Raw genomic sequence first — 27,652 nt, forward strand, 5'->3', positions numbered from 1 at the left:
GTTTATCCATAGGCTTCTGCTAAAGCCAATAGCAGTAACACAGTTAACATGCAAGCTTGCTATGCCCGGACAAGTCCTCACTATTAACAACAGCCTGAGACTAACGTGGCCATTTCTCAGAGCCATTGTTCCCCTCTGAAAAACTGCAGGCTTGGGGACACAGCCTGGCATCAGCTCACATTCACAGCCACAAAGGCCAAAGGCTCTCTTACAAGGGCCTGTTCAGCTTCAGCTACACTGAGCAGCAGAAAGAAGCAAGAAAAGCGAGTCTTCCTCTTATCCCCTCTCCTTCCCCTTCAGCAGAAGACTAGAAACACTGAAGCTTAGAAATTCTGATGATTAGGAAACACTGAAGCATCCTTGAACCAATTCCATTAGCCACCTGTATCTGTAGTTTCTTTACCCATCTCCGGTGCAAGAAGGATTCTGGATTGCACATCACAGCACATCAAGCCAGTAAGGTGTTGATGAAGCCAAGCAACAGGTTTATAAGCCACTAAATGATTGCACTTCAAGGATCAATGTAAGCCGAGAGAGTCCCTCACAGAAGGTGAAGCTCAACACTAGCCACTAGAATTGAATCCCTTTTGGGACTGGCAAAACACTGACCACTCAAGACACAGCCCTGACTTGGAAACTGAGAAGGTAAATTGTGCTCGGCAGTTAACAGAGCAGGGACAGGCAGGTCTTGCTATGCAGTCACACAGCTGGCAGCCCATACACGTCCCATGCTGCAAGACCTAAGCAGAGGCAGCACACCCAAAAAGCAACAGGACCAGACTTGGTCTGGGTTGGCCTTTTGGAAAACGTCTTCCCTCAGCATTAGAAAGCCAACTCTTGCCTCTCTGTGCAGATGCATGCATGTCCTTAATGGGATTTTATCATCTGCGAATAGGTGCACTGACTCCTAAAGAACATACTCTGTGGGCCATAACTGCAAGAGCAGAGCTGACAACTCATGACACGGTTTAACTCCCTCTCAAGAGAGGTTGAGAGGCCTGGGTAGATACTTCAAAAGCAAATATTATCCCCTTGTGTTGGCATTAGAAAGTGCTTCCCTCAAAGCTGTAATTCCAACATCAGCTGACAACTCCAGCTTAGCTCTCTTGTCAGACTGCAAAGCACCAAATACAACGACAGCTGCCCACATTCATACGAGCTTGCTAATATTGAACACTTACTTGCCAATAATAGGTTTGGATTGTGGCTGTCCCACTATTGATTGTTTTAGCACCAAAAAAGCAGTTTACAACATGGGAGCTGTGTCTCCCACCTCCAGTCTTCCTTTCAGAAAGGCCTTAAAATGCATTTGCTGAAGAGGAAAGTGATTTGGATCAGGAGGGCTGGGTTTGCACATTTTCCCCCAGGATTTCTGCCCCTCTCTAACTCTCCAATGATTCAGCTCTCAGTCGTCAGCAGCATGCTAGCTTCCAGTCCTGCTGGAGAAGTGCTGCAGGGAATAACTTGCGGACAATAACAAAAGGGCAACAAAGGCAAGCGGATTCCAGACCAAAGGAAACCACTTTCCTCTGCTAATGAAGATGATTTTTTTTTTTAAGGTTTAGCCATTCCCTGGATCTGAACACTAGAGTGGTTCTAACCTCAGTTTTGTAGCGATGCTGATAAAGTATGAGGGACGCAACCAACAGCCATCCAGAGCACAGCAATGCATCCTCAGGTGACAGGTAAGCAGGTTCAGAGGGAGGGGACCGCAACCAGGTGCACTCCAAAACCTTCTGCAGGAGCTCTAGCAAGGACACGTTGGAGAGCAGCACAGCCACTGCTGTATGGGAGAAACATAACCAGAGAGGCTGATGGGATGGCACAGGTTAAACCAGCTTGACAAGCAGAAAAAAGTGCAGAGCACACCCCTGCTGCAGTGAGGCAGCCTCAGCTGCCACAGCTCATCAGAGTAAGGCTGTCCAGCTACACTGGTATTCATCTCCCACAGCACAAGCGACCACTCGGCCAGCTAATAAAATGACCAACCTTCAGCTAACACAGCTGGAAGGTTGGTTAGAGCTGTTCTCTATTATTGTTTAATTTTTTGAACCATGGCAACACCAGGACATTTCAAACAAGGCACCAAAGCCCCACTGCTGTGTTTTATGAACAAGAAAAATACAGTGGTTCTGTCTCTCAGTAGCCAATTCCTGAATCATCAGAAGGCAGTAAAAACAAACCAACCAAAACAAAACCCTCAACCTAAAAAACCTCATCCCAAATACAAAATGGTCTTTATTAACTGTAACACTGCAACTGGAAGGGGAAAAATCCACCTTACCTGCTGAGACAGTTAGAACACAGTCTCTGATGCTCAAGCTACAACCTCACTGAGATTAACTTAGCGATCAACACAATCTTGCCTCACCTCTCTGTTGACTACAAGATGTTGTCTGATGAAGGCTCCAGTACAGAAAATTCAAGGATGGCTGCAGGAGGTCAGTGTCCCTCGGCCTGCATTTCCCACAGAGATTACTGACTGGAAACAAAAGAATGTGCATAACAGACACCAACATAACAGCACCTCAGCCCAAGAAAGAAGTTAGTCAGTGGGGAGAGAATTCAGACAAAAATGACACATTCTGAAGTGAAAATAGAAAAAAGTGAAGGGCATGGTACAGACAAAGCCATAGGCATCTGCCCTAGTGTGTTTGATCAGACAGTACAGTGGAGGATAATAATAGGGAGGGGGGAATAGATAAGGGTATCTTAAAGGGCATATATCGCATTGGGCAGTAATGAATCCGAGAGCAACAGACTATAAATTACCTGTTTCCACAGAGTGAGTTTGATCCTAATACTAGGTCAACCATAAACAGCCACGTGCCTGTCTCACATGGTGACCAGACTTGGGAATGGCATGGAGAGCTGTGCTCTCCCTCTCTCACCAACCCTGCTCACGCTAGGAATAAATGCACTGTGTTTGTTGTAAGCACCAAACACTTTAGCAACAATGTTTAGCAAGAGTTTGGGAGGGAAATCCAGGACTGCAGGGCTCAGCAAAACTGTCATAGGAAATCTTTTGAAGAGCTTGAAGTCTGAGTCAGCAATTCTCAAAAAACACACATCAACACGCCTCCCCCTTTCCATCAATGAGCCGGTTTCACTTAGGCCTCGTCAGAGGAGAGTGCCCTGCACACTCAGCCTTGAAGAACATAGCCTGGGGAGTCAAGCAGGGAACCAAGGAGGTGGCTGGAGCAGGGAGAGAGTTGTGTTGAAAAATACAGGGCAGAAAGCAAGAGCAGAAGGAGCTTGCGACTCCTGGGAGCAGCTGAGCTGTGCTCTGAAATCACAACAGCTAAAAAGGGCTGGTATAAAGAGGACATGCTTATTCCACAACCTCAGTTCCCTTGGCTAATGAATGTCTGAGAAGCACTGCTGACAATGAGGGCAATGCAGGCAGCTCCGAGAGATGGAACATTTCAAATTGAAGGGGATAGTCCTTCAAAGTCTGCTGGAGAGATCAATTTGTCAGAGCAGGGGAGAGATGAGAGGATGGATCAGCTGAACTTCCCTCTACTAACTATTCTTTTTTCACAGCCTGCATGAACCTCCAATAGCCAAGTAAGAAGGGAGAAGTCACCAAGTATGGATCACCAGACAAGAGAGCAGGTCACGGTATGGCGAGTAAACAAATACAACCCACTATTCTATGTCTCTGCAGTGGAGTAGGCAAGTCCTGCAGCTGGTTGGGACCCATATACTCTGGATTCACACTCCAGGAAAAGCCCAGGTTCACTAGGCTGCTGGTCCCTGATGGCTGGTTCACAGGACACTCCTGTGGCCTAAACCCCAAAAGAGTGTGTTAACAAATGTGGATGAGGAAGGATGTTTCAGGAAGCACATCAGCAATACCGTCATGTGCCAAATCAACAACAGTCACAGACCCTGAAATCGTCTCATGGCCAGGAGAATGCTTTGGCCACCTCATGAGGTTTCAGACAACAAATATAAATGCAAGAGGCAGAGAACCTGGGTTTTGTTGACTGAACTGGTAACCAGGGCTCTTTACAATGCTCTGCCCATGAAAGTATCGCAAAGTAACCATAACTGTAATGCAAGGTACACCTTCTCTCAAAGGACAAAGAGCCAGCCCCTAATCATCTCAAGGAACATTTAACAAACACAGATCAAAGCTCCGGGGGAGAAGATGGATGCACAGACTCACCCTGGTGAAGCAGCTTGAGGTCTGTGCTGTCCAGCTCCCTCACACTCTTGCTCCGCAGCTGCACCAGGAAAAGGAGGCTCAACAAAACAGGCAGGTTCCTGTTAGCTAAGAAGGGCGCAGACAGCTTAGCGTGTCAGTGAACTCTAAACTGTTGTACCTTAAAGCGTGCCAAGAATTGTTAATTTTCCAACTCAGGAATGAGGGTGAGTTAGGGGAGGAAGTATTCCCCCTTCACTCACTCACTCACTCTCTCTCTCTCCCTCTCAATCTCTCTCTCTCTCCACCCCCCCCCCCCTCTCCCCCTCCCAACTTAATTCTCATCTCTACAGTCCCCTCGGGATCAGGCCCTCTTTCTGCCACTGTGAGTTGGCCTGAGTTACACGCTGGATCCTGCCACCACCATTCTAGGAACAACTAGAAAAGAGGGGGAAAAAGGAGGGTAGGGTCTTTTACACCCTTAGTGAACCATGTAAGGGGCATGGTCAATGCACATTCAAATTGACACCTCTAATAAGCTAGAAGTCACCAGCTGTTTGCAGACTGCCCTCTTCCTACCTACTTGACCATCACTGGCAGCCCATGCTTTGACAGCAGCCCAGCACCTCAGAGCTCTCAGCTGCACAGCATTTGTTCTCCAGCATCTTGTGAGGCCGGCAGATGTTGCCCATCTCACCCCACAGGGCAGAGCAAAGACAGTAGAGATGACAGCCCGACACAGCAGGTCTGTATGCGAGGAGAATGGAACTGCTCAGACCAGCAACTCCCCAGGGAAAACCCTTCCCTAGCATATTCACTCTTCTGCAGCACTGTAAACAAGTAAAGATTTTGCATTGTATATAGCCATACAGACAGCAAGAAACTATTGCCTCCAGAACATGTCTTCACAAAGGCTCAGGAGTTTTCAGTTTTGAGGAGGAAACATTTACGGGTGTCTTTAATGTAAACATATTCTTAATGGAGTCCCACTGCTGAGCCGCCTTGTTGTCTAAGAGCAGGCTACTGTTTGAACAGGGATGCAGATCCCCTGGACTTATCTGCCCCAGACCTCACAGAGAGCTGCCTGTGAGCTGGGAGACAAGGAAGTCGTGTCTCCAGAGTACATCTGGTGTTTGACTTTCTGGATGGGGCTGCCAGTAACTCAGCCAAAGAGTTCAAGATGCAGTATGAAGAGGAGCTGGGGCTATTAGACACAGCAGAAGGGCTCTAATCTTGCAAAAGCCCCTCTAGCCCAGTGTCCTATCGCCATCACCAGCAGTTTGGAGGAAAAGGTCTGACTCCCGCAACAGAAAGTGGACAATCTACCTCCCCACAGCCCTGGATCAGTGACAGAGGGACACCACAACTCCAAACGTGTATAATTCCAAACAAGATCAGATCTGGCAGATGCCAACATTACCTTCTTTATCCATAACCTTGTAGCCTCATGGTCTACCATGCCCCTGCTTTCAATCCCCCTCTTCTCCAGCCTACTGACTTTGCTGGAGGTAAGGCAAAACCACTTTCCCTCTTGTTGCTTCCATCCCAACTGCTGCACAGCAAAATACCCCAAACAGAGCAGGGCTGTTACAAGTGTCAGTGGCCCCCTCAGGAACAAGCAAAGGGTGCGCGGGGCCCCTATCCCAGGGGAGCCAAGGACATCCTAGCACTGCTCCCCTTTTCAGTTCAAGCTCACAGACTGCTTTGTACAGCACTGTTCATGATGGGACAACAGTCCCCACTCCACAGTCAGGGCTTCTAAGGAAAACAGAAGGATTTTCCCCAGTCGCAACCATGATAAATGATTGAGAGATTTAATGAAATTATGAGATCTAGTGATACCACAGTTCCTGTTTGCAGATCAATATCATGAAAGATTCAAACAACTTCTGCTGCCAGTCCCCGTGCCCTGGGAACTGAGTGTACTCAGGCACACCGAGCTGTTTGGCACAGAGAAGAGGCAAAAAAGAGGATGTCTTTCAGTGACTAGTTGAGGCTCTGTTCAAGCTGGGAGATTTACCAGCACAGCTCTCCACTTGAACACTTACGAGAGTATAAGAAAACCTTGCCTTCATTTAACAATCACAGTTTGAAGCCAGAACAACCGAAATCAGAAAAATATTCTTTCACTTCAAAACAAGAATATTTGGAGAAGAAAACTAAATCGGCACAGTTCTGTCTGTAAATTTCCTCATCCAGGTAAGTACTGAAGCTACACCGGCAGTTCAAAAACACTTTATCCCAGACTGCATCCCTTTAGCCATCTGCCCTGCTAGTTAATCTTACAGCAAGACCAAGTGACAGAAGGGAGTCACCTTGTAAGGAGGCTGAGCTGTTCTCTACCAGCAGCTGCTGCAGAATCTGTAGGAACTGACTCCGGAGGAGGTCACAGACAAGGACATCGTCATTTCTTTCCAGGAAGGTCCTTAGAGTCATCAACACCTTCCAAGCCACCTCCACAGAGCTTGAGCAGACCAGGTCCTGCAAGGGAAGAAGCACACATTACCTTTCTGCCCTGATTAGGCAGAAGTTACTGCTATTTAATACCGTTATACTAATATCTGGTGCCTTGGGAAACAGTCTAATAAAGCATTGATCAGATTAAGTATGTCCTGATTAAAGAGAGAACTGAATAAAGCAGATGGACTCTCACCTGATAGGCATCTCTGGGTAATATGCCGTTTAAAGAATGCATTTGGCTATGTAATTCCCATCCAGCAAACAGTGTAGGGGTAACACATATTTAAGGTCAAGGTTTTAGATAAGTGAGATCCTAAAGCCAGGGCCCTGTTTCCAAGAGCATGGAGCCTCTGGCACTTCTGATCTCCTTGTTGTTTTGAAAAATCAGGTTGCATATTAAAGATGCTTACCTAAAATCAAGCTTATGAGTCAGTCCATAGTTACTTGTTTTCAAAAGGCTGGCAGCCTTGTATCTGCAGTAGCAACCTAACAGCTAAACTGCATGAAATGTACATAAACCAGACAAGCAGTCACTCAGTCATGGAAGATGAAAGAGTCATGTACACAGCATTCAGCCCACGAGCCTGCTTCTTGACTACTGAGCTCTGTCTGGAGTGTCTGAGCTGAACCCCACAGCCAGTAACCTTAATTCGGGCATACTTTTGTTGTGAAGGTGTTTAACATTAAATTCACCTGCACAGCATGTATAGACACAGTTCCATGAAGATCAGGCAGAAAACACCTGGTAGTGCCAACTTAATATGATCATCTCAACATGTATCACATCAGCACTACCTTTCCTCTCCTCTCCCAGTAGTCCTGACTACTGCATTGCAAATGGTACAGCTGAAAGAGGTGAACAGAGAACTGGTCTCAGCAACCCAGCCTACAGCCTGCTAGGACAGCCTACTGCCTTTTCCAGCTGCCTTCCCCTATCACAAAGTAGTCATGCATCCAGACTGGAATGGTGGAGAGGAAGTGGCTGCAGGACCCCATACCCAAGGAAAGCAGTTAAAGTAAGAACAGGCTGCCTGTGCCAGAAAAAACCCTCTAGTTCTGAGCCTGATTTCTGCCCATGTCAGAGACCTTCAGGAATAAGGGGCGGGGAGCTGTCTGCACAATCAGGTCTGCTGACATAAATCTGCTCCATATGACACTCAGGGAGGGAATCTAACATCAGCCAGCCTATCTCCATTCTCTGAGAGAGCAGCTCAGATCTGGAGCATGGAGAAGACAAGTGGGACAGTGTGTAATCACAACCACATTCACCCTCAGATGAACACACATAGCACAAAATGGCACTAACCAAGGGCCACAGCCTTCCTGGTCCTGGTAAACGCATCACTGCCTTAACATCTTCCTTCCTACTCAGGAGCTCCAGGTCTTAGATGAAGCCACTAACCATCTGTTCTATCTAACCCAGACAATTGTTAAAATCAGATAAGCAAATAAATCATCCTTGGAAGGACATTCATTTTTGTTTCACTGTGCCATACAGAGGCCTTTCCCTTTTACTAGTGCATCTTAGGCTGAGGTTATTCACCTCATAAGTTTTGTTTACATCTGACAGTATATTTACCCCAGGATATTGCACTGTTTTATTAGCCCATCTAAATTCAGATTGATTGTGCTTTTCCCCAACTGAAAGGTGAATTGTCAAAGCCTGTGATTTATTACAACTCACTTTAAAGACCAGGACAGAGCTAAATTAATTTGTGCAAGAGCACATGGCAAGACAGAAAAGGGAAAGTAGGAACGCGGTACCATTCAGGGAAGGAGCCACTGTTTCTCTTTTGCTTACTGATAGACCTGTGATGCTTAGTTTACAGAGTGATAGGTTCCAGAACTACTGCCAAAGGTAACAGCGTAGGCAAGCCTCATGGGACACTTCTCCTCCTTAATTTGGACTGACATGTAAACTCATTGATTGCTTTTACTAAGGGTATCAAATACCTGGATGTTGCTACCTTCTCTGCAACATCACCCTTACTGTGAAAGAACTGCCCTACGCAAGAGCCCTCCTGCCAGTCATTTCAGTAACCTGGGATCTTAAAATTTACTTCATAGCCTCTCAGATCATAACAAATACATGCCAGTCTGTAATGCCCAACAGGTGCTCACTCAGAATCAAACCTTGCTTCTTCGCTGTCTGCTGACATGGGTTTCTATTCAGAAGGATACATAGTTTTAATTTCTCTAACAGGCTGAAGAAGAAACATCACAGCTCTGCTGCCTTTACAGGAAAATCTCATGTTCTTGTGTGGAAATGTTAGGAAGTATTTACTATGTAACTGGCTGAACAGTCCTGGGACAAGTGGCCACTGATGGGGAGGGGTGACAGGGCAGGTGGGAGAGGTGGAAGTGAGAGAAGGCCTCTGAGCAGCCATCAGGACCTGGATTCTCTCATGATTAGGTAGATTAACAGGGCTCATGACACCCGCTAAAGGCAAACACACTAGTCCTACTACTTCAAAGCCTCTTTCTCCTCAGCCCTGATTAATTTTCCCTGTCCCAAGATTTTTATTTTACCTTTCAAGAGCAATAAAATGTGTTATTTGCAGTCCTGAAAACTCAGAAAAATCTGACAAGACTCTCCAGTTAAAACCAAACAAAATTAAAACCCCAAGCAAACAGAAAGCCTTGCCCTCAAGACCTGTTCTCTGCACGCTGCTTTCTTCAAAGTTCTTTGTTCCTCATACCCTTCTCATCTATCAGTAGCAAACCGTCGCTCCCAAATTAGCAAAACAGCTTCTTGAAAGGCTGCCACAGAAGAATCTGGAGTACCCAGCTGTACATCTGGATAGGAAAAGGAATGGGGCTTTTCATGGCATACATCAGTAGCACTCAGATCTCTTCCTAGCCAACTCTCAGAAGATCCCTTTCTATCACAGTGGATGAATGACAGAGAAAGAGCCAACAAACATACACAGTCCCATTACCATATCAGGTTTCCTGGAAGGTGGAAGTCTGTGCATAAACATATGGGCCCTTCTAGCAGAATCCTTGGCCTCGTAACAGCACTAAGAGCTTTATGAACCAAATCAGGGCCAGAATACTGCCCATCCTTGTGAAAGTCACATACCAGTAAAATAAGTAAAATGCTGGAATTGCTCTTCAGAATGGGAAGTAACGGGTTAGCGTTGTTCAGCTGATCAGACACACCAAAACCGGCTTCTTCAGTCCCAGTTTGCTTGCGTTCTTCCCAGGAAAACCAGAGTTGGAGGACTTGGTGTCCAAATCTGCCCATAAGTTCAGGGTAGCACAGGAAGAATTTCAGCAGGAGAGGACAATGGACGTAGACCAAGCTCAGATCTGGAAGATTATCCAGGATCCTCCTTATGGTACACAGCGACCTCTGGAAAGTGTGTGGGAGGGAAAGGGGGAGAGAGAACAAAACAATCACTAGATAATGAATATCGAAAAACTGAAGTGATGGGAGTTTACTGTGAGCAAGTCACACTGCCTTTTAAGTAGACAATCAAATATATCAGTAAAGCATCATTTTGTGAAGCCTATTAGCATCACAAAGGCTATGAAACTTGTAGGCTTTATACAGAGCTCAAAGCTGTGCAGCAGCAAAGAGCCATATGGGAACACTCGAAAGCCTGCTGCAGAGGCTGTAGATGTGTTCAGGAGACTGAAGCTATGAAATTTATTATATTCCATATGTGAATTCACAGCCTATCCAATGCATTTACACTTCCCACACATACACAAGTTTATTCAGTCAAATCTATATTCCCTAGTGGCTCTGGCTCTTCACAGTTAACTTTCCCGAGTGTGCATGCACTGCACACTCTTCACTCATTCACTGCTCACCACCAACGTCAAAATACCCTCTGCAAGAGGGTTGATGGGGGTGGGGAGAAACCTTAGTTTCAACAAAAAGGGCCCAAAAGGTAGGAACAAAATCTTCTTTTACCAAGTCCAGGGCTGTGCCTTTGTCCTGACAGACTGCAAGGAGGTAAAGTGCAGCTCTGAGTACGTATGGGGGGCGACAGTCTCCACAGTCCTGTGCTGATAGGAGGAAATTTCTTATGGCTAAAAATAATTTTGCTTCTGGGACAAACCTGCATTCAAGAAGATTGGAGTGGAAACAGTAACATTAGATGTGCTTACCCACCAATACACAGTATGCAATGGCCACAAAACCACTTGTCTTGTGTACTCTTGGCTCACCTGTCCCCAAGGGAGTAGGCAAAGTATAAGAGTAGTATGAAGCAGTGTTGGTGGCTGTAAAGAGACTGATCCAAAGAGAAAGGCTCAGGGGTTTCAGCCAGGAGGAGAAGGCTTTCAGCAATGGTGTAGTTTAATTGAGGCAGATCCTTCTGCAGAAGCTCAGATATCTCTTGCTCTAGAAATAAAACTAATATGAGCAAACAGGTAGTGATGAGCAACATCTATGACAAAGCTGAGTGGAATAGGGGGATGGAAACACCTGCCTGCCCTAACTCAAGCACATCAAATTAGGGAAGATCCTGATGTAGGAAATATCAAAGCCAAGCTACTACCCCACAGTCTGCATGCAGCAAGCGCACCTCTATGATTTGGCATGAATAGAGGCATGAGACCTGATTTAATGGAGCTGACTTTGAGGATGAAAAGACACTTCTGTTTGAGGCTCCCAGTTCTTCGATGATGCTGCCTGTACAGTGACCAACCACTGCCAGTAGGCTTTTGTGATGTGGAAACTTTCATCTCATTCTTTTGGGACTTACCTATTATGGAAACTTACAGTATAGACAGGACTCATAGAATATGCCAGAGGAAAAAAATGACCTTAACCTGCAGATATGGGTGACTATGTGGCAAGTAATGTTGCCTCAATTAAGCCATGCACGGTTGTGCTAATAAATGTCACCATGTAAACAAAATCATGGGCAGATGAAACACATTCTTTCAGGTAGGGTTTCAAATTCTTCAAAATGCATTCTCCGAGTGTTATTTCCTTGCTGGACCAGCTTAGAAAAAAGCTGGGGGAAAAAAAAGAATCTTGAAATAGAGCTTATGTTTGTCTTCCCTTCCCTCCTCCTTTGTCTTTTTCTTTATTATTATTTTTGCATCCATTGCCTAAACAGAGGGTGGCAGGGCTTCAAACTAAACAAAGCAATTTGTCTCTTTCCCCAAACTTGCCCTCCTGAGAAGAAGTTCTCTCCTTCTCTGTGGCAGAGTAAAGGCTCAGGCACAAGCTGTAGAGGAAGCTGGAACAGGCCTGATTCAAGGCAGGATTACTGTGAAGAAGAGCAGAAAAATACAGTGAAGAAGGCTAGAAACATCCTCTTCAATATCTCTAATATCACACACCATCTGCCAGGACCTCAGTTTACTGAATGAACACATACAAGCACCTGCCCCGTCACAACAAGACTCCAGGAGCCAATCTGGGCTTCCTGGAAAACGAGGAGTTCCCAAAGGACAGTCAGCTCACAGAGGAGGCGAGTGTGCACGGTCACGACAGTGAACGTGTTCACATACCTTGGGACAATACGAATGCAGTGAGGCACTCTCACAACTTGGTATACACAGGGAGTCCTGTAAGGACAGGATCTCTAACACTGCAGAGAAGGGGGGGTGTTTGAGGGTGGCTCCCAGTACCTGATTCCACTGGTGAACACCATTAAGAAAGTTTTGTAGCAATGGTGTTTCCAGGGATGAACAATGAAGAATGCCAAAACATTAACTAAAAGGGGGAGAACAGCTCTATTTCCAGGTATTTCTCTCTCTCCAATGGTTTCCTTGCAGAATAGGACGTAACCAAACATCTTTACATTGTAACACACCATCCCTGGTGCCCCACACCACTGTATTCAGAAGCCTAGATCACTCCTCCCACACACCATTCAGGGGCAGAAACACCCCCACTCTAAGTTCCACAGTAGTAACATGGACTAGGGGTGCTGTGTATTTTGTTTACTCTTTTAATGAGATGCAGTCACAGGAAAGAAGAGGTAAAACATCTCCGCAGACCCACAGAGAGTCTCCCCAAGTGTTCCTCAAGCTAGAAATCATAGCCTCTGCTACAGAAAACCTTTTGCAATGTCTGCTGTTCAACTCTTCCCTCTCATTTCTTACACATTATCACCCCATGAGGAACAAAGATAGTGGTAATATGTGCCTAGGAAGCCAGAGCTTAGGTGGAACTGATGCTACTGTTACTTCTTTTCAAAACACCCACTGATTTGACTACTCCAAAGTCAGGCTGCTATATCTCTATCTGCACAGCTCATGACGGAGCACAGAATTCTCACAACACTGTGTAAATCCACCCGTCCGCTACTTGACTGCTTCTCCCTTCTCCCACATCCAGCTTTTCCATTGTCAGTTACCATTTACATTTGGCAATAAGATACAACCACTCTTGAGTCTTTCAGCCTCCTGTCTTGTGTAATCAGGTGCATCAGATAAGGCATGACCTGCTTTCCCGTCTGGAAATTTTTGACTGGCTTACAATACACACATTACAATACCTTTGTACAGAGCAAAATCTGGCCTTCAGCTCCAGTGTCAGTTGGATGAAGGAGGAGGATGCTAGACAGAAAGCAAGACAAAAATGTCGAAGGAGCACAGAACGTGTATGATAAAGGAAAAGAGCAGGCAGGTCCCACAACCATCCCCACACAAACCTGGTGAACAGGGAAGGCCATCCCAGTAAGAATATATTTGTTAGCCTTTCTCTCCCAAAGCAAACTACTCTGAGTTTGGTTTGGAGGGGAGTATCTGAGAATCATTTGTTTTCACAGGAGGAGAAAGGAAGATTTGCTCGCTTCACATGTTTAGAATAGAGGAATTCCCTACATCACTTCTCTGATGTGCAAAGAGTAAGGAATACATAGAATAAATAGGATTTCTACAGAGTAAAATCTCATCAACAATTCCAGCATAATCCCTGTCTACAGGAACAGACAATTCTGAATATTCCAGAGGAAAGGGTAAAGCTGACACAACTTACTTATCTAAAATAAAATCTGTCCCATCATCATTGCTAGACCAAATAACTTTTTCATCCTGCTGAACATGACTGTGCACTCTGTTCTTACTCATATAAACATGTAATATAATCCTCCTCATAAAATCTCGTTAAGCTCATTGCCTCAGTAATATGCAGTAGCAGCAAGTTCCATCAGTTAAGAGCACAGAGAACATGACCCCACACTACCCCCATACCCAGCTTTTTGGAGAACTTATTCTGCATGTTTGGCACCGCTGTAAAGAGAGTACTAATTGTTGAGATGAAAACCTCCATCACTGATGGGCTGACAGCCCTTTCCAGGTAGTTCTGTGGAAAGAAGAAAAGATCAGGTGTGTGATATTCAATAAACACTGAAAACAGCAGCTTTCTTCTGGACTCCTGCCTGCCTAGAAAGTTAGATTTCTAAATCCACACAAATGGAGTAACAGTTCTTCTACCAAAATGCCTGGCAGCAAGTACACAGGCTTACGGAGCACTTTGAAAGCAACTAACACTCCCCTCTGCCAACATTACGAGCTGTGCTGCTAACTCTGCAAGACATTACATCAAACAACAAACTTCCTCCTGATTCCAGCTGGCAACCAGTTAGGCCAGTGACTGACATTACTGCCCATATTACCCTGGACATAACTGCTCTTACAGGTCGGATGGCTAGTTCTCCAGCATGGCGTACAATATAGGACACATGCTTAAGTGTAGCTGACTTCAGTAACACTCAACATCTGTGCTTCAGCATTTTACTGAGTAGCGGCAAACACAGACATTTAAGCTCTCTGCAGAGTCCAGCCCTAAACTGTTTAGAACAGAACGACTCAACTCACTCTTGTAGAAGGTCACTGGGCAATTTTCTCACAGTACATTAATTTTTATCCAAGTTCAATGAGCAAGAAACAGCGCACTGACTCCAGCTTTGCCAGACTGGACATGCACTGCACCCTCCCTTCAGGGAGGAGAACAGCAACACCACTGCAGCTGCCTACCAAGCAATTGGTTAAGAAAATACAGAACAAAACATCTCCAAACTCCCAACAACTGCAAGAATCCATACACTTGAGTCTGTAGCAAAGGACATGCAAAGTTTACTCAACGTTTGGAACCACAACCAGAGTCCAACTGTTTTAACAATTCTGCTCAAAGCATCTTAGTGACAGGTCTGTATGGAGCACTAAAGCACACGCAACTCTCCGCGGCTGCTTTTTAAACCATGTTCCTGGCCTTACTGAGGCACAATGCTTAGTACTGCCCTTGCCATGTAGAGTGGGCAACCTCAACAGTACCTTCTGGAAGGAAGCATGAAAATGAAATTGTAGGCACAAAACAACGCTGCTTTCTGGGACACAGGCAAGTTTTGAAAAGGTGGCAGAAGGGGAAACAACAGTTCGGGCATGCTTCATTTTCTGCAACATTCAGTGCCGTGGATTAGAGAGCATGGCAGGTAGGCTATGGGGATCGCACAGTCTGAAGAAAGATACTGCCATCTACATGGAAGCTTTATGAATTTCTCCGCCCTCTGAGACCATATATTCCCATTTTGCAACTGTATAATGCCACATTTGGCTCTGGAGAGGTGGCAAAAGCCGCAGCTGTTCTTGGTTTACCCTACATGCTCTCTTTCCAAAAACAACCACTTGTGCAACCCACTCTTGGTGCTTGAAGGCACTTTTCCAGGTATGTAAGGCATAGACCAAGTTCAAAAGAAACCCTACCATGACCATGGGGATGCAGAGACTGTCAAAAATCTTCAACAGGAACTCGGAGAAGTTTCTCAGTGTGTCCTTACTCTCAGAGTTGGGGGCAGTGAAAGCGTTCTCCTGGGCCATAGGGTCACTCTGGAATTCCACTGCTAACCTACAAACACACAGCAGATAGCAGTGGAGAGAAGAATCCTTCTCACTCTGTAAAGAGAGTCAGGAGATACTACATTTCCATCACAACTTTCACCATAAGGACCCCATAAACACTTGATGGGTTGGAAACACAGGCATCTGGCAATCTCATCAAGTTACCTCTTGAGTGAAGCTATTAAAAGTCAGCAATGTTGCACAACAGTACAAGTTGGGAAAGGAAGATTTAGCTTCTGTGAAGAAAGTGTCTGCAGTGGGAAGCCCTAGTGTGGCAAGACTAAAGGTCCTCGGCCAGGCCACAGTGCCCGGAGCACAATACAGCAAACCTCATGAAAATCAGCCAGGGGACCATTCAGCCGATCTAAAAACCATGGCAGAACCCAAGTGCCCTCTAACACCACCCCAGGACACTGGGTCACTGCAGACAGGGACACCTGCTTCTGACTGAATTATCTCAGCCAAGCCAAACGCAAGTGATGCAAGGCAAAATAACTAAGTTTGCCAGACTTCCCTAACAACAGATTCGGATTCGTACACAAACTCATCTACCACCATCTGCTTTGCAGCTAAGTGTGAGAGAGAGCTCTCATCAAGAAAAATAGGGAAAGTTGGTGCCTATAAACACGCTTTCAGTAACAGGTCACAGACACGAGCAAATACCAGGACAGCATCTGGAGCAGATACACATTTGCTAAATGGTTAATCTCCTCCGGCAGTGAGACCACATTCCCCAGGGCACAGCAATAGCATTTTGCACAAACCTTCCAACCGTTCTTACACTGTCACCAGTTTTGGCTAATTTTCAAGCAGTTCCTTGAAGGCCAAAGATATGAAATAAACTGATAGGTCCCAGGCAAATTTCTTGAGACACACATACAGGTGTCACAAAATTTTCACTATCACTGCATATCCCTCCTTCTGCTGTTTCACTGACAAGTGTCATGCAGTGTACTCACCTGTGATATTTCAGTGGCGGGACTGGGTAGAGGAACTCAGTTACAAGGGCAGAAGGATGGACGGACACAGACACACACACCACTCACCTGCCCACCCCCGACTTGTCCTCACCTGCAAGCATTTCTGAAACTTTCCAGGGTGTTGAGCAAGAACTGGCCCTGTCTCCGAGGAACTCTGCTGAGATTTCTGTTTGCTGGCTGACTCTGAGACACTGGGAATAGGAGATCACCCTGTTAAAGGAGATAAGTCTTTAAAATCTTATGTTTACTGTCGGAAAAAATAGCTTTCTTCCCTGATACCAGCAGCAGGAGGAACAACAGATTCACTTCACTCATGTCTTTCACTCAACTGTTTTTTTAACTACTGTGCTTCCTCCAGGGAGGGCAGAGTTAGAGAGCTTTTGTGCTCTTCCTAGGGAGGACAGAGTTAGAGGGCTACTAGTTCTGCGCCACCCTGTCTTTACAGTCTGTATTGCCATGGTTTGGTCTAATCTGAGTTTTAAACTGCTCAGCTAATGGAGCTCCAAATCCTTCTGGGAAAACTTGGTGGTTTTTTAAATTTTGTTGCTTCCGATTACTCTTCAGACAATGCTGAACAGTTCCTCTCATTGCTCAGCACTGAAATCTTAGAAGTTCTCTACTTTGGCTCAGATTTGTAAGCAGCTATCCAAGTAGTAGCTCTTGCTCCCACACAGCATCCTACTGAGTTCAGTCAGAAGCCAAATGCAGCATCAGTTATTAATTTGCCCAAACTGGTGAACCACTTGGAATCAAAATTGCCTTTAAGCCTTAACCTGTTGTGGTGGTCTTCTCCAAATACTACCAGAGGAGGGCATGGTGACACATTGAAGCCTGGCAGTTCAGAACTTCTTTTCTTTCTCCATTTGATGCTGAGATACCTTTGTACAGGTACAATCATTTCCCCTTTTCTCCCCTTAAAGACAGCCTGGATGTCCTTATCATCAGCCTAATTTCCTTCCTGTGAAGCTCCTTATTCTGAATGGGACACCAAGCTCTGTGTGTGTGTAAAGACACTGACCAACATCTGTCTATGGGGCAGAAAGCAGTTCTGCCTTCCCCAGGCAGAGAAGACAGACATCTAGTACCACAGAACTTGGGCCTATAAATAGTTCATCAGGCATTTGGAGCTCTGGTACTATAGCAAGATCCTCTTGCCACTACAGACGTGATCTAAACCTACATGGCTCTAAGCCTACAACAAGAAGGCTCAGCCCTTGTCTTTTCACTAGCCATCTGTAATGGGGTCTCTCCTCAGAAGTGTATAGGTCCCAGCAGCCCATCACACCAACTACGTATTCCAGGAACTGGAAAGGATTTGCAGTTCAAAGAGTGGCTAACAGCTCCCTTGTTGAGGCACCACAGCACATATATGAGGACCCTCTTCATCTGAAGGCACAACAAGAGATGTTCATTACCAAAAAAATAGTTGACTAATGCAGCCTACAAGGCAGGGACCTGAAGAAGGAGAAGTTCAAATGACTCTGGAGTACTGGACACATAAAGAGAGCAGTGTGCTCAAGTGGTGCCCTGCAAATCTTCATTAGTTTAGAAAGACAACACTCACCAGCATCCATTTTCAGCTACTTAAAAGACAAAGACTGGTATCATCTTGAGACATGAGGATCAGAAGAAACACCGGAGAACCCAACAACCGTAGAAGGAGATGGGACATATATACAACATTCACATAGTGTGCTAGGAGGATCATCCCCATCCTGCTTGGTCCTACCAACAGGCAACAACTTTTGACTTACTATATGCTTCTTGCTACTCTGTGGTGGGGAAAGGTCAGCACATCGCTTCAGCACTGCCTCCAGCAGCTTCTGCAGCTCTTCATATGGGACTGGAGGGGAGCTCAGATGGTCCTTCCTGAACAAGCGGAGAGAAAGACAGTATGCACATTCCCTGCTGGGGACATTCCACCTGGGAAGGGAACACCAGCAGAAAAAACAGCTCTTCTGACAGTAACATGCCATTGCCACTTCTCTCCAGCACAGCATACTAAGGTCACAATTATCTGAACAGTGCCTCCATCCACATATGCACTCAAACACACCCTCACTGCCTCCCTGTCTGCTCCCACTACAGTCAGGAAGCATATGACTGTACAGAGTCTTATGCTTCCTCTTATCTATCTGGATGAGGCACAGAGTGACAAAGCCACAGCAGCCGCAGTACAAGGCTGCCTGGGAAATCAGGTACTCACTGCAGTGACTTGCTGCCTACCACAGCTTCATTGCCCTGGAAGCCTTTTGAGGCAGAGGGGAAGCTAGCTCTGCTGCACCCACGCCCGTCTCAGTCAGAAGTCCCACTGCAGAGCACACTCACCCACACAGCCACTGGGGAGCTGCAGAGACCAGCATGGTATCAACGGATCCATCTGAAGAAAAGCCTGCAAATACTTTCCTGCCTACCTCAGGAAAGCTGCCACAGATTTCACAGCCTCCACTACCACCTCCAGCACTGGGCAGTTCACCGTCTCCATCAAAACATCCATGGCTTCTATACATACACCTCGGTTTGTGAATAATTTGATTTCCACTGGTTGCCTGCGAAGAGGAAACAGAGGAAGCAAGAAGAATATTGCCAGAGCTAAGTAACTGTAGTGACCTCTCATTTCACCGAATGGACAGCTGAGCCATGTGGTTTCAGCCACACTTTTCAGTATTCAGAGCCAGCTGCTCTCAAGCAGGTAGTCTCAAACTTGAGCAGGTGGAGGGATTGCTACAAAGAGTGAACTTCAGCAAGTCTGGAGCCCTACTATGATGAAAAAAACCCACAGCCTGGATAACTGTGTGACTGCACCAGCAAACACTGACATGAAGCACAAGAAAAACAGGTTTTGCAAAATACAGTGATCTCTCTGCCTAGGACTTTATGCTGCGGCCATCTGCTCTGGCATTTGCAGGTTCATCTGGCAGTTCATATTTCCGAGTAAACAAGCAAACACCACCATCCTAGAACAAGGACGATGCCACGAGAATTGCTTCTCTCACAATCCTATAGCACTTCTGATGCCAGATGCTGCCAGAAGGGCAGGGACTTTCATGAACTTGAAAAGTAATCAGGAAAACAACCACAACCCAACTATTTTGACAATTCTTCTTGATAGCGAACGTTTTGGTCATCTGATCACCTTGTGGCCCAACACCTTCGAGCATTCAGCATGAGAGCACAGAGGGACAACAAGCCATTAATCCCATTATTGGACAGAGCTGTGTAAATGGCAGACTGTGCTCATTTGGCTCCTGGCAAGTCAGGTACAGTCAGGAAGGCAGGGGGAAGACAGGCAGTTACATGTGGACAAGAGGCACCAACAGCCTGCCAGAGGGCCTCCGAAGTGAAGCAAGAAAAGCAGCACAGCATGACAGGAGACAGCCTTGGGAGCCCAAAGTATTCCCTGTTATTCAGTTTTCACAGACATGTCTGACTAAAGCAAGCCAGGAGCACATGCTCCCATGCACAAACAGGAGAGGAATGTGAACTTCAGTAGAAATTGCCCAGCTACAGGGCAAAAAATGAACAGAGGCAGAACCACTCTTTTTAGTCACTCAGTGGGATGAAACCCAGCTTGGCAGTCACCTCACACTCCGCTGTGACAAAAAGCTGTGAAGTAGACAAGGCAAGGAAAAGGCCTTGTGAAACTCAGGCACCTGGAGCAGCCTCTGGCCCAAGTCATAAGCGATGTGCTGAATTCCAAATTGTTTTTACTTATACTGTAATTCTATTAGTCTTCTGTATTTCCTTTCTTTAATCGCTGATCTTCTGAAGTAAAACATATCAGGGAAAAAAAAAGTCTTCACTGACTCATGCAGGGAGGAAGGGATGGAGGAGTACTGCTGAATCATTCAAGAGGCACAAACCCACTTGCAATATGGTGCACTATGACGTCTTCGGGGCCTGGGAGAAAAGTGTGGAGGACAGCACTCTTGCAGCTTCCTGAAGCCTTTCATCTTTAGGCCCCAAACTGTGTGTGCCACTCTTGGTTGTGCTGGGAGAGACAAGAGGCACCCCAGGGAGAGCTACCCACCATTCATGACATACTGCCAAGGGGAGCAGTACACCTTGCTTGGTCAACACCAGAGTGTGGGGCTCGCTTACACAAGAGTATCCAGCTGCAAGGAAAAAACAAGAGGAGAGGTTCCAGGATGAGACTCCTTTCCCCACTATGAGAAAGTTTTAAATAAAACATCATTTCTAAGGCAAAGCTCAGAAAAACAGAATGGGTGTGCTAGAAAATGAGGGTAATTGCACTGAACGTTCTCTTTGTTTTACAAGCATAAACGCTGTAATTAGTGTTTCCCACATCCTGGTTTATCTTTTTGACAGGTCCCACACTGGCATCATCACACTGTTCTAGCACTGCTGCTTTTCCTTATCCTTTTTACCCTGCCACTTGCTACGAAATTGACTCTGACATTTCCAAAATTCAGCTGACGGGCTCTCTTGAGGGAACTAAGTGGCAAAAACAAGACTCTGTCACTAGCATGACAGGACGGGAACAAGATCATAGAAGCAAGAACAGGAAATACAGAAGAAAAACAAGCCAGGGTATGTTATTCCTTTGCAGAAAACAAGAGGAAAAAAGTTACAGAAGACATTAACATTTCAGCCTGGAATTCATTTTTGCTGTTTGAATTTAGCTCAGATCACGATACAAGACTAGAAGTCAGGGAATTTGCATGCTCTGTTTTGTCACAGAGGCACCCTTAGCAGGAGCTGGCCTGCTCACATACGCCTGGACCTTCCTAGCCTTCCCTCCTGCTCCATCTACGGCTGAAAGGAGATCTCATCTCCCAAATTGGCAAGGAAGCACGAAGAGGCAGATATACTGGTGGATGTGTGTGCAAAGAGGACAAGCTGGGAGGTTGGGAAACAACCATCAGGCCGTTCTTCACAAGAATAAAGGACATGCATTTCTTCAGCCACATCTTTTAAACACAAAGGCTCTGGAGGTGTAGATAGTTGGTCTCAGACAAAAACTTTGAAAAGCGAAAGCACCACAGCCTCCATCCTGAGTCACCAAACGCTGCCTGTGCAAGCCTGAGCGGGGAACTCCCTTATCCTTACCGTTTCAGTATTTCAGTGAAGAGCAGGAGCCCTTGTTTGTGCAACTCCACATTGTTCAGCTGCAGGACATTTTGGAGACTCCTCACCAGAGATTCAATGCCTGCACATGTTCAAGAGAAGTCACAGAGAGGGCTTTTAACACCCCAAATTCCAGGATGGAAGCAAAATTAATTTTTAAAAGGAAGGAAGATTTGAACAATTATTCTTCTGAGATACTGACAGAAACAACCACCCAAAAGTGCTGAGTGTTCACTCAGCTCTCTGATAATAGTCCCCAACTTCCACTGCTAGCGGTTAAGTCCAGAAGAACGGAAGGAATTTAGCCTTTCTTCCTAAATCCACTCTTCCGTCCACAGAAACACCTAATAATAACTTAGGTAGTGTCAGTCATGATACTGGTTATTCCAACGAATGCATGCTCATCAGGACAGTGACACACTAAATTCAAGCTATGTTGGACATCACAAACATGTCTGATGGGTACTCATTTTCTGTCTTTTATCCGTTCTGACTGGAAATTGTGATTGTGTGTAAAACATTGAAATTCAGCTAGAGGCACAACAAATGCCCACAGTGTTACCGCAGTCACTCTGTCAGAAAGCTTGATGACTCACCATAGACTGTGTGACACTTTGAGAAGAAAAGGCGCTCTTCAGTTAGGAGGAGCAGGCAGCAATACACTGACCAGATGAGAATTTCACTGTTGCATGAGAGACACTCGAACAGGAATTCTGCAAACACACACACACACAAATAAGGCTGCCCTAGGAAGAGGTAGTCTGCTCACAGCATGGCACAGCTGCTCCTAGAACAGAGCAGAGGAAGGAAGAGGAAACAAGGAAGCATAGCAACAGCCACAGGGAGAACAGTTGTATTACGAAATGGCAGGAATGGAGAGCGGAATGGATGCTTGCGGGTATATTAGTCTTCAAAACAAGGTGACTGGAGAACAGAGTCTTGCAGACAGGCATCTTCCCAGCACACACTCAGCAGGCAGGAGCTCAATTGTGGCTCTAGCCTTTGGCACAAACGAAAAGCCACAAAGCAAGCTTTACCACAGATGCTGTGATCTTTTTTTCCTCAGAACTTTTACATCTCCCAAAGAATTTGTAAAATGAAAGTATTTCGGTCTTTTGGGATTACAGAGAAATAATAAACCATCTCACATAGCTACATTCTAAAGCTGAGTCCTAGACCAAATTCTGTGCAAACTTACAATATTTAGTGGGATAAGATTGAACCCCAGTCTGTTTAAGCTCGAATCTAAGGTCTTGCAAGAAGGACCTTAACCTCAAGGACTTGTCCAAATTCTCACTGTGGAAACTCCATTCTGCCTGTTGACAGCTGCTTGCATGCATTCAGTCAAAAACTTACTCTCTCCTTCTATTCCTAAAATCACATTAGCTATCTTTACTGGTTTAAAATGGTCACCACACACATTATGCCATCAGTGGATTTCATGGAGCCAGAATGATTCCTAAAACAAACAGCCAGGGAGTGCTTCAATACTGGGAGATGAACAATAAGATGCCAGTGCATTTCTTCACCTGGGATATCTGCATGGATAAAAGCAGGAGCATATCTGCTGGGAGAGTGAACCAGCACTGCAGCCACACAGTGAGAACTTGCTGCCTGTAACATCTCATCTCTGGTCAACAGAAGCTGTTGGGAAACAAAAGTCAAAACAAGAGAGGAAGTCAACTATGCAGATATGAGTAGGAAACCGTTTCCTCTACATTTTAAAATTTAAAACATAAATTAAGATCTGCCTTTTGGCATGTATTTCACGGATTAAACTTGCTAAGGCAAAATAAAACACTGGACTGAATACACTCAAAAAAAAACCCCAAAAAAACCCACAAAACGAGAACCACAACAGAGAAGATTACGAGTAAGAATAGCTCTGCCCCCACGCTTAGTCATGCTGGCACTACAAGTGCTGTATCAGACCTCAAGTGTGAGTGAGTAAAATCAGCTGAGGCCAGGAGTAAAATTTCCCACCTCCAGGATGCAGGAATGAACAATGAGGTGATGTGTGGGGGTGTCTCCATTTCCCACTGCAACCTCTATTGCTGTTGTTGGCAACAGCATACTCGAGTGCCTCAGATAAAGATTCAATACAGGCCAGCAAATTATTTCTGTCTACTGAAAATTCACTACTACTTTAGCAATCACCTTTTTGAGAACAAGTGGCAGTGGATTTTCCCCTTCTAAAAAGTCAGGGTTCTCAGACTCCTCCTCTGTCTTTGAATTATTATTCATAAGAATGGATACAAAATGGTCAGATTTCAGCAACTCCTTTAGCAAACCTGCAAAAGGGGGAGCAAGAGTAAGCACCATACTGGGCATAGCAAGGATTATATTAACACAGGAGTATTTGCAGCCCAAGACTTGTTGCCAGCTTCTTCCCCTTTCCTGCACTCCTAACAAAGGCCCTCCCCTCCAGTTTAGGGAGCTTCTTCTCATTGTGTTCCCAGACACTGCCATAAGCCCCATTTATTGCAACTTGTTGTTGCTGACAACTTTTGCTGGGTCTGATCCACTCTCTGTTCCTTCTCAGGGACGTGCCTATGCACTGGTACACGATCTCAGGAGCGCTCTAGTCACATCGTCTTCTGTGCTCCAGTACCCACCCCTTAAACTGTTTCTTGGGAGAGATCTTGACCTGCATTTTTCTCCAAGCTACAGTCAGTGACCCAACAATAACTAGACATTTTCCCTGGAATACTTCCTAGAGAACTGGCATTATCTCCCCCTTCTGCTTTCACAGGCTCTTATTGAACTAGCTGTGCTTAGCTAAGGGATATCCACACACGCAGAAGAGCCCTCAGTATAAAAGGATAGAGCACTGCTACAGGTATTGATGGAAATCATCAGTACCTGTCAGTACAAATTCACAAGGGCTATCGTCTAAGCTACAGAACTCTGCTTTCAAAGGAGTTGAAATCATCATCCATTTCTAGCAGCTGAGTAGATGATCTGAGGAGCAATTCAGTTCCTGCTTACCTTCTACAAAAAAAAAAAGGAATTCTCTAGATGGTTTACAAACAAGCAATGTCAGAAAGGCTGAAATTGTGCTCCCAGAAACAGTTAAGTGCAGTTTGAAGCATAAATGCAAATAAGTGCCACTTCCACATCAGCTTTCTAACATAAATAACATGATGCCTCACATCTGAAGACCATGTTTGTTAGATGCCATCCCAGTGCTCTACAAAACCCACCTGTCCACAAATAGTGTTTGCATTCAGACACTTTGAGGGATGGACTGTTCCCAGGACGATAATACCACATTGAGACAGGCCAGGACACAGTGCAAGCTCTGAAGTGGCTCTGAAGATTAGTCAGTGATAGGCAGACGGGGGGCTCAACGGACAACAGAGGGCTGGGGGAGCTCGGCAGCAGGTCTGGGCCATTTGATTGCTATGGAGTAACAGAAAGGATCGACTGCTTCAGCGAAGCAGCACAACAGCTCCTCTAGGGAACAACACACATTAGAGTGTCTAAAGCATCCAAGGATTCCTTCCTCATTCTAAGCCTTCCCTCACACCTTGCAGTTTCTCTCACCGATGCCTTACCCAAACAATTAACCTGCAGCTCCTTCGTCTGCGCACGCCCCAAGGTATTCAAGAAAGGATCACACAGCCTTTCTTCGAAGTGTGCTGAGAGCCGCTCTGTGCCAACAGGAGAGGAGTACAGCTTGCCATACAAGTAGCAGACAGCAGCCTTTATACCTTCATTTGGGTATGTCAATCCCATCAGCATGTGATCCACTAAATTACCTAGCATGAGGAACAGAAACAGCAAACATTCACACCAACGAACTGCCTTTTTGAAAGCATCAACCTATTTCCCTTGAAAACTTGCAAAAGCCCACTGGACACACTGGTATGTGCAGATTAAGGAATGACATAATTAGGTGATGTGCTCACCACCATCTGTCCCTCTGAGCAAAGGTACAGTAATAAACGGCTAGAGGAACTTGCTGTCCACCATATGAAGATCCATCATCCCAGCTACTTCCACAAACATCTAAGCTTGCTCACCAGACCCCCAGGGGCTGCACAAAGGAAAGAAAAACTAAATGCATGTTGCCTGTGAGGCAGACCCACAAACCCCAGTTCACAGAGACTGGTTTTGCCAGGCTGGCTAAGAGCACAATGACAAGCCTGCTATGAAGGTACCAACCTGCAACCCAGGAGGCCTGAATGCCACTCTGACTTCTGGGACAGGCTTGTTGCGTGACCTTCATGAACTCACATGGGGTACAGGGCAGTGCATGCATGCATATATGTATTAGGGCTGTGACTACTATCCTTCAGTGGGGCATGACACATTACTCACTGTGCTCTACTACCAGTATATCAGCAAAGCCTGGGATGGCATCTGCCAGTTTGCCCAAGAGAGTGAATGTGGGCAGGCTGCCTCTCATGGTAGTTGCTTTGCACAGCTGTAGAGGAGACAGAGAAAGTATTTCACTGGTAAGGATACAATCCAAAGGTAGAAATGCACACAAAACAGTGAGCTCTATTTGATGTACAATGCTCCAGAACAGGATCTTTTCCTAAGCTGGGTCCTCTTCACCACTTAGGATAAATCACAGGAAAACCCTGACCACACCATTAAGTCTCCAAAATGTCTTTTAATTAATCCAAGACATCTCTTTCTTGTTGCTCCTTTCCCTCTCTCCCCCCTCCAGCTCTTACATGAGTGGATGAACCAGCTGAACTTCTCCACCCTTTCACTACTTCCCAATTTTTTGTACCCCATGGGGCCATCACAAACTGAGGAGTGAAGAGACCAAGAGCCCACAGCACAGGCTGGGAAAGCTCCTCATATCACTGAAACGGTAAGGGAGGAATAGAAGAACCTGAGGAAGCCACACAGCTTCTTGAGAGCATCATGAAGCCATATGGTTGCAATGCATCATGGGAACAACAGGAAAACTTCAGGACAGACATCAACACTGCCAAAATCACAGCCGAGGAGCTGCCACTAGGACGTCCCACTGCTGCAGAGGCTGCATCCCAGTGCAGTCGCTGCAGTCTGGCTGGGCCCCTCATTCCCATCTCCTCCCTCTCCAAAGGATTGAAAGGAAGGGCACAGAATTAATCTTCACTGACCTCTTTTTGGCTTTCATCCAAAATGCAGCGTAAGTACTGTTCTGACTTCAGCTCCACTACAAGCCGCACCAGCACTAGGCAGAAAAAACAGGATCAATAATTCACACCCAAGAGTTCTCGCAATCCATCTTCCACAGGGCTTTAGCAGACCAGTGAGCAAAGAGCTTGGAAATTAAATGAGCACAGAGGTGCTGAGAGAGCAGGGTAACATCAGCATTCCCAGTGCTATTACGTCTGATAGCCCAGCCCAAGCTCTCTGCGGTAACATTACAGCAGCCCCGGTCTAGCTGCACTACAAACCATGCACGGAAATGAACTGCAAGCATCAAACGGAGCGTCAGGACACTAAGTAAACATGAACCACGAAGGGAAGGAAACAAAGCCCTGGCTTAAAAGCATAAAAATTTCTGGAAATTGAATAGAGCAGGCTTCCCACAGTATGAAAATTGGCCTTTAAAAACATATCTTTTCAGAGAAGATATCAGAAACTGCTGAGTATCCTTAAACGCAGACTGAGAGCTCCTCCTCCAGCTGCTACTGTCCCTGAGGTAACAGTGCAGTCCAACAGCCATTCCTCCCCACTGCAGTTATCCCACATACCTTGCCAGAAAGCAAGGCCCCAGTCACCTCTGTGGTACTGTTCACCTCCTCAGCCCCAAGTAGGGGCTGTTTTCCTTGGTTCACTGCAACTTTAAGAACTCTGTTTGCTCTGTCTTAACAGAGGAACCAACCAGAAACTATGTTTACCAGGCACTGGCTGCACATGACCTAACAAAGTTACAGGGGAGTTGCCTGATGCTGGCAGGCTGCCTCTGCCTCCATACGTATACCAGTGGAGCAGTTTCAGGAAGCAAAGTCCCTTTTTTGATATTTTTAGAACCGGGGCACCTAAACATTCAGCAGATAAAGTCTTGACAATACTAAGACACTGCAGAGCATTTTTCCGTAGGATTTGATAAGGCTGTTTTGGACATATCTTGCTGTCATGGCACGACTCATTTGAAAAACACACTCTTTTGATTTGTATTGTAGGAATGCAATATTAAGGAAAAAAAAGAATACCA

The 27,652-nt window shown here is 45.7% G+C and overlaps 1 protein-coding gene across 1 annotated transcript in view; it reads right to left on the minus strand.

The window, feature by feature from the left end:
* MEI1 (meiotic double-stranded break formation protein 1) overlaps positions 1-27,652 on the minus strand; it is a 47,080-nt gene that overhangs the window by 14,790 nt on the left and 4,638 nt on the right. The window contains exons 4-24 of the mRNA XM_086610737.1: positions 26,589-26,662; positions 25,810-25,915; positions 25,044-25,247; positions 23,644-23,777; positions 23,016-23,130; positions 22,083-22,199; positions 21,469-21,568; positions 18,813-18,947; positions 18,153-18,267; positions 16,490-16,608; positions 15,284-15,425; positions 13,772-13,883; positions 13,075-13,135; positions 11,741-11,838; positions 10,787-10,961; positions 10,530-10,677; positions 9,690-9,962; positions 6,463-6,628; positions 4,172-4,276; positions 2,372-2,482; positions 1,602-1,783 (exon numbers count right to left, since the gene is read on the minus strand). Coding sequence (XP_086466863.1) covers positions 1,602-1,783; positions 2,372-2,482; positions 4,172-4,276; positions 6,463-6,628; positions 9,690-9,962; positions 10,530-10,677; positions 10,787-10,961; positions 11,741-11,838; positions 13,075-13,135; positions 13,772-13,883; positions 15,284-15,425; positions 16,490-16,608; positions 18,153-18,267; positions 18,813-18,947; positions 21,469-21,568; positions 22,083-22,199; positions 23,016-23,130; positions 23,644-23,777; positions 25,044-25,247; positions 25,810-25,915; positions 26,589-26,662 — 2,792 coding nt within the window. The remainder of the gene's footprint in view (positions 1-1,601; positions 1,784-2,371; positions 2,483-4,171; positions 4,277-6,462; positions 6,629-9,689; positions 9,963-10,529; positions 10,678-10,786; positions 10,962-11,740; positions 11,839-13,074; positions 13,136-13,771; positions 13,884-15,283; positions 15,426-16,489; positions 16,609-18,152; positions 18,268-18,812; positions 18,948-21,468; positions 21,569-22,082; positions 22,200-23,015; positions 23,131-23,643; positions 23,778-25,043; positions 25,248-25,809; positions 25,916-26,588; positions 26,663-27,652) is intronic.

The sequence above is a fragment of the Tauraco erythrolophus genome, chromosome 4 (assembly GCF_009769465.1).
Source record: "Tauraco erythrolophus isolate bTauEry1 chromosome 4, bTauEry1.pri, whole genome shotgun sequence".
Taxonomy (NCBI): domain Eukaryota; kingdom Metazoa; phylum Chordata; class Aves; order Musophagiformes; family Musophagidae; genus Tauraco; species Tauraco erythrolophus.